The sequence below is a fragment of the Triturus cristatus genome, chromosome 3_1 (assembly GCF_964204655.1).
Source record: "Triturus cristatus chromosome 3_1, aTriCri1.1, whole genome shotgun sequence".
NCBI lineage: Eukaryota > Metazoa > Chordata > Amphibia > Caudata > Salamandridae > Triturus > Triturus cristatus.
In genome coordinates, this window is record NC_140583.1 from 504316332 (window position 1) to 504328456 (window position 12125).

General features: G+C 46.2%; 1 protein-coding gene across 1 annotated transcript in view; it reads right to left on the reverse strand.

Moving 5' to 3' along the window:
- The window catches only part of LOC146860487 (protein regulator of cytokinesis 1-like), a 527922-nt gene that overhangs the window by 40128 nt on the left and 475669 nt on the right, over positions 1 to 12125 (reverse strand). Inside the window, exon 12 of the mRNA XM_085644388.1 lies at positions 11235 to 11271. Within this exon, the coding sequence (XP_085500514.1) occupies positions 11256 to 11271 (16 nt within the window). The 3' untranslated portion in view covers positions 11235 to 11255. The remainder of the gene's footprint in view (positions 1 to 11234; positions 11272 to 12125) is intronic.

Sequence of the window (12125 nt, forward strand, 5' to 3'; positions counted from 1 at the left end):
ATATCACTTTGGGGACAATGCTTTAAGTATTTGGGGATATGGATTACCCTCCTCCCCGAGCTGGGCGGGGCTCTTAATGTAGCCCCGTTGGTTAGGAAGGCCAAGGAAGATCTCATTAAATGGAAAACGCCACCTCTAAATCTCCTGGGGAGGGTGGCCTTGTTTAAAATGATGATCCTCCCCAGATTTCTTTATGTCCTCCAAAATACCCCCTTCTGCTTTCCCAGGACTTGGCTCCGGGAACTGGACAGTTTAATGACCCGGATTCTCTGGTGTGGTGGGAGGGCACGCCTGGCTCAGTCCACCTGCCGGATTCCCTCCTTTGATGGGAGGTATGGGGATGACGCACTTATACCATTATTTCCTGGCCATACGTCTCCTGGTGGTCCACGACTGGTTCAATTGGGGCTGGTCTGACCCGGCCTATAGGTTGGAGCTGAGTGAACTAGGTTTCGCTAAAATCCAGGACATGATGTACTGGGGCCCATCCCAACCCGATTGCCTAAGGCGACACACTCTGTGTTACTGTCCTGGCGGGCCTCGTTGCGCTATATCGGATGGACGCACAAACTGACCCAATGCACACCTCTCCGGCATGGGACCGGTCTCCGGGAGGTTAGCAGACTGCAGGGATTTAAAACTTGGGACCTTATTGGCATCTCACAACTAGGGATGTGTGGTCTGAAGGCCATGTACTATCCTTCCAGGAGCTTCAAACCCGATACTCCCTATACTCGTCCCAATTGTATAAATATTTGCAGATGACACGCCCTCCACACACACATCCCCGATGACACTAGGCTCCCCGAATATAGTCCCATTGAGGCCCAGACTTTGATGGGGGACTTGGGTAAGGGGGGGCATCTCCCGCATTTATCGCACTTTAGTTAACACCACCTCTACCTCCTTAGATAAGTTGAGGGAACAATGGGTGGGACCCCTCGAAGTGGATTGGGGCGATGCTCTCATGGCTCCCAGGACAGTCACTGTCTCCGCCAATCTTAAACTGATTCAGCTTTACTACCTGCACGCTGCGCATCTCACCCCCCTGCGCCTTTTCCGAGCAGTCTTGCATCATGTGCGATATGTGCTTACACCCCGGCTGACTTTTTACACATGGTTTAGTCGTGCACCCGGTTGGAGCAGTTCTGGGGGTTTCTTGAGGCGGAACTTAGAGGTACTGGGTTGGGAGGTTCCCCACGACCCACGTCACTCACTACTGGGGATCACAGACGGGCTGGATGGGTCCAGAAATGAAAAGTTGCTTTTTAATACAGCTATGATCGTGGCCAGACGGTACATAGCGGCGGCTGGATAAGTCCCGATCCACCTGACCTGGGGAGGTGGCGTAGAGGGGTGGACTGGAGCGCGACCCAGGAGAAAGCCCTGCACATGGCCAAGGGGTGCGGCAAAAGGTATCAAAGTGTGGGGGAAATGGTTGGGTAATGTTGAGGGTTTCGAGTAGCCTGACGCCATATCCGGTCTGTGTATGTCTTTTGGGATTCGTGCTTGGGGGATGCATTGAATCCAGGATTGTACTTTACTTAAGGATTTCCGTGTACCTGCTGATTTGTTTTACGCGTTCAAAATCAATAAAATTAGAATCTAAAAAAAAAAAAACGTAAGATGGACACCCTCACATGCTCTTTGTACCATGTGTACCCATCTTAATCCTGGTGTGTTAAAAGTGGAAACAAAGGGTAAAATAGTAACTATTTGTAAACACAGGGTAATGTCCATAAAAAGGAAAAGATCTATTTGAAGATTTCTTCATCGCTTAAGCCATTATGCAGGTGTAGAATACCAAATTATGTTAAATGGCTATCAATGATTATGGTCAAATAAATTATGCTTGTGGAATAACAATTAGTGCATTGCTGTAGAGCCAAATACAGTTCTTTTATTGGCTTTGCAAACTGAAGACACCATAGCTGCCAATTCGATATTGTCCAGTTTAGGGGATAGACCCCATAGAGTGGTTCCTTGCTTTCTTTTCTTGTGTATGCCGCAATATGTCACATAGGTTAGCAGTGTTCCTGAATGAGAACATGGTTTTCTCAAATTGAAGTTAGATAGAACATGGAATCTGACAATGCTTATTGATTTCTTTGACTGTATGATTAGGTAGTAAAGGTAGCAATGCAGATCAGTCAGTCTTTTTCTTTCTGGTATGTTTCAAGTAAGGCTTTGATTGTTTCTAGCTTGTTACCCTTTTCAATCATCGGTGTAGAATTCGTGAGTTTCTCAGTCAGGACATATTCCTGATGTGCAGTCAGAGAGTAACAGTTCGGACCAAGACGTAGGAACTGACCAAATGGCAGGTTCTCTCTCAAAGGCCAAGGGTGGAAGCTATCAAATCATAATAAATTATTCCTATCTGTTGTTTTTTGGAAAATACTAGTGACTAGTCATCTGTCTTTAGCAGATATTGACAAATCAAAAAATTACAGCTCCTTGTAGGATAGAGTGTCAACTACTGGAATGGAACTGATTCTGCTTATTGAACCACGTAATGAAATTTGCCAACACAAGCTCACCCTTCCATATTACAAAGACATTCAATGTAACAGCACCACGGATTTGTTGTTTTTGAAGGTTGTTTTCAGACTATATTAGGTTTCATCTTGAGGCAATGTATGTATATGCAGGCTAAGTTTGGAGCAAAAGCACTATCCATCAATGTTCCATGAGTCTGTAAGCAAAGTGCTCCATCAAATTAACAAAAGTATTTATCAGGGCCAAACTCATCATTTCTACAACAATCCCAACAACAAGAAGGGGCCCAGTTCCTTAATCACTTTTTAAGAACAAGTTACTTACCTTAGTCAATGCCCTTTCTGATGGCTACTCTAACTACAGATTCCTCATCTTGTGAATATCCCCAGTCACCAGACTGGTTCTGGAAACCTCAAAAAGTACTGCTTCTGTGCTCTGATAGTCAGCCTTGTTTGACACTGCTTTGACTGTCCAGTTACAGAAATTACGAGCGGAGAAGCATATAAGCTCCAACATGCGTTGATATAAGTTTTTTATAAGCCAGTCCATGCATTCATTATCCGAGTCTTTCATAGAAATGGAATAAACAAGGTCCATATTCCTTAAATTGGGACCTTTTTTGGTGGAAGTAGTCCACAAAATAGGGAGGTGGGAAGGCGGTGAAGAATCTCCAGTTAGATAGAGTATCCACCAAGAAAAGGAATTACCAAAGGTAAGCAATTTGTTTTGATGGATACTTCCCACCTCAGACTCTTCTCCTTGTGAATAGATACAAAGCAGTACCTCCCAAGCTGTTGGGTTTGTGGAAGTGCTCAGACAAAAAAATTATGCTAGACAGAATGGCAAAATGTCCCTCCCGGTGAACCAGTGTAGGCAGTAGTGCTCCGTAAATGTGTGCACTGATGCTCGTGTAGCTGCCCGACAAATATTCAGGATAGGCACTCGGACCTAATGCAGTAGCAGTAATAGCAGCCTTCTCTTATGCATTGGTACCAGACAGTGAGTGTTTGCAAAAGGAAAAGGATACTTTCTCTAAGTGGGGTAAAAGTAAACTCAACAACCCTCCCAATGCCAGTTACCCTATACTTCCCTCACAGAAGCATTGGTTGCCCAGAGCAGCCTTAAAACAAAATGCAAACGGTATAACATATACAAGGGGTCTTATTTAACCTCGGATTATAGAGTATCTAGTTGGTTGCAAGCCTTTATTATCAGTACGTCATTCACCATGAATTCAGGTTCAGGGGTGGGGAGGAAACAATGGGTCCTACATCACCCAGTGAGGCCTTACCTGTCCGTCAGTGCTGGTATAGGATCATCGTACCTCTGGGTACGCCAAAGTCTTTTGTTCCTCTCTACGGGGAACGGTCAGGAATTGAGGTGGTGGGGATCAGATTAATTAAAATTGGAGTTGATGTGCTCTGTTTTATGTGTCAGGGGATTAGACACCACAGTTCCGGCCGTATCAAGAGCAGGCCCTCCTATGGGAGCGAGACCCCAGGTGCCCGAGTCTTGAAAAATTGTTAAGTTACATGTGTCTGGTCCTTTTGTCTGTTGACGCAGGGCCTTCTCCACGGCAATTCACAGGTCTTCTCCAGGGATTCAAAGTAGTATGCCTGTGTGTTGCATTTCACCTTCTGGGTGGCCTGAAATATCAGCATATATTGTAAGTTCATTACCTGTAGTTTGTTTAATCTCCGTAAAGTATTGTTACCTTCGTTGGTCCAGGGTCGTATAGTCTGGTAATATAATGCAGGAGAATTAAAACATTAAGGTCCCTGACTTCTGTGCTTCCCAGAGCATTGTGTCCCTGTCCCTATAGTTTAGGATACAGATGGTCAAAGGCCAGGGAGGCCCTGTGGGAGGGGAGGGGGTTCTGGGCCAGCGACGGGTGGGCTTGCTTAATCACGAACCATTGCGAGAGAACTTCTGCCGGCATCCAGGACTTGAGCCACTTCTCTCAAAAACGTCTCTGGGCCTGTGGCCTCGACCCCTCCGGAATCCCAACAAACCTCATGTTATTATGCCACGATCTGCTCTCAAGATATTTGGTAGCCGATTCAAATTTTGACAATGTGGATTGGAAGGTAAGATTGTCTTCAAGTATGGACACCTGGAATTCAGCCTCTGTGACTTAACTAGCTATATCAAGGGAAGTCTTTGCAGAGCAGGGTCATGTCAAGCCGTACCTCACTAATCTAGGTCTCCACCACTTGACGTCAGGCTTGAATAGCCTTCAGTGTCTAAGGGAGGGGGTGGAGGAGGGAATCCCGCTGATGGTGGTTCTGGCCCAAGTCATCTTCCATGCTGTGGCCTGTGTCTCTTGCCCTGCCTCTGTCGGTGCACAACAGGGGATCCAGGCCAGGTTCGGATGCAGGTAGGGGGTAAGACACTTCCCGTGGGACCCCATTACACTCTGTCATGGCCCCCAACAAGCAGAACTGGCATGCCAGGCAAGTCCGGTTCGGGTGTCACCCCGGTGATGGAAGCAAGGGGCCGTGCAACCTCTACTCTCCCAGAGGCTGCAAAGCACAAACCGCTTGCAAGATTAAAGGACTATCGGGCTAGATGCAGTCTTCTGGAGGGGTGAGTGGGTGGCATGTTCACCACCCACAGCAGTGTATATGGCATGAAGAGCCACTGGCCGCACAGCGCAGAGTCAACTCTCTTCTGCCCCGACCCAACAAGATCCACCACTGCCTGTAGTGATGGATCTCCACCCTGGGAGGTTCCTAGAAGCGGAGGAGACTGGGTCAGTATCAGAGTCAGGTGTCTGTAGCCACACAGGGTCTGTGGTTTGCAGGATGACGAAGGATCAGGCAGAAGTGCGGGAGCTCACATAAAGAGTGCCTGCTTCTTGGCTGCCTTGGCCATGCCACCAGACTGATATCCTTTAAATGCCTACAGCTAGACCTTGCTCGGCCAAAGACGAAACAAGCAAAAATACATCAGATAGTTTGGCCTGTAATGGGTCCATCTGACAAGTACTGCACCAAGCCACAAATGTACTACAGTGTCCAGCATAGAGATTTTGTGGAAGGGCACCTGGCTGCCAGGATGACAGCAATACCTTTGGGAGGGAGACCAAAGGAGATTACCTGTTGCCGCTCAATTTCCATGCATGGCACAGCAGCGGGCTGCAAGTTCCAGCCCTGCAGCTGCAACAAGATCTCCCTGAAGCAGCAGCCTGATGAAAGGACAGATGCTCAAGCCCAGAAGTTTCGGATACAACACACTCCTGGCCCAGATCTGTGCCATTAGGATGACTTGGTCATTTCAGATCTTTTGAACTCTGCACAGGAGAGGCACAGGCAGGAAGGAGAACAAGAGCCCTGTGCTCCACTCCATGCAGGAAGGCATCTGTGAGGGAGAGTCTTCTTGGGAACTCCAGCGTGCAAAAGTGTGGACATTGCCCATTCTCTGCAGTGGTAAAAAGATTGAGCCAGTGTCCACCTCCGGGTATAACTGCCATTCAGGATTCCCCAAGTGTCATTAGCAGAGATCTTTCACCTAGGCGTTTAAAGACGCTGCCAGGTGATGTACCTCCAGAAAAATGCCCTGACTATTCAGTCAGTTCAAAGGCATAAAGCCTCATGGCACATGACCCTAGTCCACCCCACCTTGCTTGCTGCAGTCCTAGATGGTAGACGTGTTGCCCATGAGACTCTGCACCAGGTGCTAATTGATGGTTAGCAGGAAGCTCTTCAAAAACGAAGTAACTTGCCTGCAACACAAGCAAGTTGATGTGAAGGAAGACCTGCACAGAAGAACAGATTCCTCAGATTGTCCCCCTCAACGAGATGACCCCCTCCCAACCCAGCTGGGATGCATTTGCCACCACGGTCACCTCTGGGTAAGGCAGGAAAAGGATTTGCCACTGATCTATCTGCACTCATGCAGCCACCACATGAGATATTTTGCAGTTTCCTCCGACACCTGGATGACATCCCAAAGGTTCCCCTGGTGCTAGGTCCATTGAGAATTAAGGTTCCAGTACACAGCTCATGAGCTATGTAGCACGATCGGTAAGCAGATACAAGAGGCTTATGGGCCAAGAAGCCTCTCTGAGCATCTTGAATGTTTTATTTGCACAGGAAGGCATTGAAAGGACAAAGATCCAGGATAGGGTGGAGGCGTCTGTCGTCCTTCACACAAGGAAGCAATGAGAATAACATCCAATCCCCACTTCAGCGGCCAGTAGTCTCTCTAGGTCCCCTTTAGCCAAAAGAGCCTGCACTTCCTTTTGTAAAACAGACAGATGGCCCTCTAAAAGGTGGCCTGGTGTAGGTGGCAGGTGCGCAGGATTGAAAAAAATGGCAAGGCATAGCCCCAGTGGACAATCTGCAGGACCCTTTTGTCAGATTCGATGTGTTGCCACCTCTGCAGGAAGTGGCTGAGCCTGCCTTCTACTGGATGGCTGTGTGCAACGAAAGACGCACTAAAAGTATTTAGTGGATGTTGATGGAGGGGTGAAGGACCTGGAGAAATGCAGCCTCTGATGGCCAGGTTACGATCTATTGGGCCCTCGGCCCAAATCTCGAAAGGACTGGGAGTACTGTTGTTGGGGGAAGTACAGATTCATGCTACTTAAATGTCAAGCCCCTGGCATATCCCATTACGAAGGGCAACTTTTTTGTGAGGATTGCTGGACTGGAGCAGAAGGGTCAAAAGAGCATGTCCATTAAGGATGCTTGGATGTCCCCGGAAAAACCAGTAGACCTCATCCATGCGTGGCGTCTGAGCACCACACTAGTTCCCATTGCCCTATCCAGACAATCTGTAGTGTATAAGCCTGAGAGGATGATGAACTTGGCCGCATCCGGACCATCTTGAATGGTTTTGCTAAAGCAGCATGAAAGTAGTCTGTTAACATTGGTGAGATCTCTCACCAGGTTCCAAAGATTGTGGGTGTAGTGTCCAAGCAAACCGCTGCCACTAAATCAGCCTCAAGGCAGGGCGGGGAGAACATTTGCTTCCCAAAAGTGTTCACACGATTCAACAGGGGTGGGACAGCAGAGCAAGGTTGAGCCGAAATGCCCAAAAGAGTGTGAGTGAGAGCCTTGTTGAAAGGCAAAAGAGGTTCCAGTGGTGCCTGGCCATGATGCAGGACAGTCAGTAAATGTGCTTTTACCTTCACAGTAGGGAGGTGAAGGACAAGGACATCAACCCTTCTAATCACAGTGGCGAAATAAGGACTTTCTTCGGTTGCTGCTCAGGAGGTGAAACCAACCGTGTGTCTGGAGAAGTGTCCAGCCCACCGGCATCCTGAAGTCCATATGACAATCTTCTTCAATGGATTAGGCTCTTCCCATTCTCCACCATGGTCATCTCCTTGTGGCTGGCTCTGGTCAGAGCTAAAGCAAAAAGCTGATGTCTGTGTGCGGCGGCATTGTAGCGGAATTGTGTACGCGTATGATGGATTCAGTATAGGTTGCATCATGTCAGGACCTGGCTGCGGCCTTGGTCCAGATGAAGCCAACTTAAAGTCTGATACACATTGGGTTACAGTTCCTGAAGCAACCGCCCTAGACTTTGCTCTGGATTGGGACCATAAAGGAGTCTTCTGGGGCTTCACCTCATGTTCTCAGATGGCCTTGGCGTTCACATGGAACTCATTTATATAAACAGTAAGATACCACAGGAAAATCCTGTGCTGAATTAACCCCTTCGGTGCTCATGACGGAATGGTTCCGTCATGAGCACCAGTGCTCCTGTGCTCATGACGAAACCATTCGGTCATGAGGACCGGGGCACGAAATCCCTCTGCTGCAAACAGCAGAGGGATTTCCATTTTTTTGGGCCTCGGAAGGGGGGGGGGGGGGGAGATTAGCTTCCCCCACCTCCCGAGGCCCTTCACACGTTTTCAGTCTAATGACGATCGAGCGCATGGCGTGCTGTCATCATTGGACTGAAAACAAAACTAAAACTAAAACTTAGTTTGTTTGAATGTTTCAGTGCTCGCGGAACTATCTTAGCACTGAAAAACTTGGGAGAGGTATCGTTGGAAAGGGGAGGATCTCCCCTTTCCAATGGTACCCTTCTGTAGTGGATCCCTGCTTGGGGATCGCCCCAGGAGGGCAATAGCCCCTGATCTTTCCACCCCGGGGTGGGAGGGGCAGGAAACCCACTAGGCCCCTGGCATTTGGTTTTTTTATATATACGTTGGGGTGGGGGCTGCCCAGAATGGGCATTCTAATACCCCCAAACAAAAGAAAAAAAGGCTAGTCTTTCTGCCCCCCCCCTCACGATGCAGATAGGGACAGTAGCCCCTGATCTGCCCCCCACCCGCTGGTGGCAGAAAGCCCACTAGGCCACAGGGATTTGATTTTTTTATATGTAGGGGCAGGAGCTGCCCAGAATGGGCATGCCAATGCCCCCCCCCAAAAAAATTACCAGTCTTTCTGCCCTCCCGGGACGCAGATGGGGGCAATAGCCCCTTATCTGCCCCGTGGGGGCAGGGGGGGGCAGAAAGCGCCACAACCCATTTTTTGATACCATTTGCATGGAAAAAAACAGACTCATCTGTAGCCCTTTTCCCCCCATTTTTCAATCCTGGGGAATCCACAAACCATGGGTACCTTTAGAATTCCCATGATGTTGGAAGAAAAGGACGCAAATTTGGCGTGGATACCTTATGTGGTCAAAAATTTACAGGGGCCTAAGTTCGAACTACCCCAAATAGCCAAAAAAAGGCTTAGCACGGGGGGCGGGACTTGAGGGGAGGCCTAGCAGCGAAGGAGTTAATCAATATTAGACAGTCCTTAATCTATACAGAAAGTGTCATGAGTAAATCTCTGCATGTAATCACAGAAAGTCAACCAGTATATTAATCAATTCATCCGAATTGACTATTTTTGGAAAGCAATTTGAAATATATACAATTAAGTCACTCATGATCAAGTGAGGTTTATTTTCAACATGGTCATGAGGGAATCTCTGCATGGCATATGTTTTGTCAAGATGAAGGATTGTCTAATATTGATTAATTCAGCACAGGGTTTTCCGATGGTATTTTATTGTTAATTTTTTTGTTTGATCTGTTCATGAAGGTTTTTGTACATGAATGAAAAACAATATACCATCATAGGAATTATCATACAGAACCAGTAGGTAAGTAGCCGTACAACATGTGTAAGTCAGTGGCTCAACGGCACGGTTACATCATTAGCAGTATGTACAGCTGATAACAATTGGCATACCCCATCAATCAAATAGCCTGGTATCTTACTGTTCATATAAATGAGTTCCATGTGAATGCTTGTTAAAAAAAATTTACACTTAATATCCATGTTCACATGGACATTAGGGTTGCTCTTTTTTTAAAAATTTTGGGTTCACCTGAGCACAGTTGTTTCAGGTCTTGGAGTCGTGGTCAAACACATGCACCAGAGGAGGCACACCTGGTGGTGATAGGTCACAAACATCTGTTTGCGACGGGTCATGTATGGTTTAAATCAGATTGTTTCTGAGGCGGGTGGGGGAAGATGCCCACAATCTTTTCACAGAGTGAAGAAAGGAGGAATAGCACTCCGAATCCACTTCTGAAGGCATTGAATGAAAGGAACGGATGTCAGTGAGCATGTGTGGCGCAGATATGCGACTTGGATCGTCACTACCAGAACGGAGTTGACGGAGTTGCACCTATTGTGCAACTGGATTCTTAGCTACCAAAGTCTGCCTCATTGCAAATGATCAACTTATTTTGTAGGGCCTCCTTAACAGATGTTTTAATGTTCAGGAGAAACTCAGTGGGGTCATTGGGCAATGTTATTGGCAACCAAAGGCTCATTCAACTCCTGCATCTGCTTTGCAGTGGAGGTCTTCTGGTGGTTCTCCTCATTCTTAACCAATTGCAAGCAGCTAGATTGGAGGGTTAATACGTCCTCTGATCCTATCCGTCACCTCAAAGGTTCACCAAGGTTCAATGCTTGTGGTTATGTGGGTCAATATGTACATGAAAGCAATAAGAACCAAGTTCGAAAAAGACAGGGCATACTATATACATCAATATGCAGATCACACCATTTTTTTTATTTCAAGAAACCTGTATTCTAAAACACTCCCTTAAGAATATTCACAAATTTATGTTTTTAAATTTTATCAAGATACAATCCAGAGAAAACTAATTAATTTCCAATATTTGACAACAAATTCAACAAACAGTGGCCCTACAAATTAGTAATATTAGCTTCATCTATTACCTGGTCACAAAAGTCAATTTGCTAGGTCTGCTACCTATATTTGTGTTTTCATAAATTTAACTCACTGCAAAATTGGTCAACGATATTCTTCACCTCTTAATTTTAAATAAATCACACCACCAAAAATTCTTGCAACATTGCACGTCCTTGTATTATCCCAGAGTGACTATGGCAGATTTTACACTCAGTTCCTCCATATCTGCTAATGAATCCATCACCCTTTATCTTCTGTAAAACCTAGATTTTTTTTTAGTGCACCTCCACTTAAAATAGGTGTATAGAGATGGGGAGAGGGAGATCAGCTGCTGCATCCATTGTGGCCATGTTTGGTGTTCCTTTGGCATCGAAGTTATCACAGAAACACCAAATCTCTGCAGCCATCTTTGTTTCTGCAACTATTTAAACCACACAGTATCAGTCTGCTGTTGCAATCTGCAGTCAAGCATTCACCAGCACTTAGGAGGGAGCCCATGCCAGAAGAAAACCAAAGACGCAAAATAAGTCACCAAGTCAAAGTAGATTACCAGAAATACTTACCACGCGTCATTCACTACTGTATTAACAGGTTGGTTTACTGAAAGGAGACAAAGGGTTGTTACAAACAGAATAAAAATGTAACGTTTTTAGCAGAAAAAATTGTATTTCTGAATTGAGGAACAGAACAAAGTTGAGAATTCTCTTGCAGACCAACAAATCAAATAGAAAACACAATTCCGCATAGGACTATAACACAGTAGAACTGTTAGGTAGGATAGATCATTGCTAAAGTGGACTAAAAGGTATAGTTTTTTGGGCTCACCTTTATGAGGTTTGAAGAACAAGAACACCAGTTTGAAAAACTACACAGAGGACAAGAAACAGAGCAGAATAAACGTAAAAGGTATTAGTGAAATTAGCTATGCCAGAGTTTTAAAGCAGTGAAAGAACTCAAATTGTTTGTGTGTGCGCGCACAAGGACGAAGTTGGTAGATAAAACACAAGCACTGGCACATCAAATAGGCCTTGGCAAAGCCCACGCTATTGCTCTTGTCAATGTGAAGGTCTGTTAGCCACGTTGTCTAGCAGCACATATGCTGTTCAGCATGGCTAAAATTAACTGGAAGCCCAGAATCACAGGATGTTGAGCCGATGCAGATCCTCTTCGCCTACCCCATGTTGAGTTTATTGTCCTGTCCTTCCCAACAAAAAAACCCAGATATGACGTGGCCAGCACTGGCTGCATCATATCGCTTTTCTCAGTGACTTTCAGCCACGCTGAACAGCCTATGTGCTGCTAGACAACATGGATAAAAGACTTTCACATTGATTAGGCCAACAGCTCAGGCATTCCCAAGAACTAATGGCTTTGCCAATGCTTGTTCGGTGTTGATGTGGTCTTGCTGAACAAATGTGAATGTGATAGTGAGAAACAGTTGAGAAGCTTTGAAG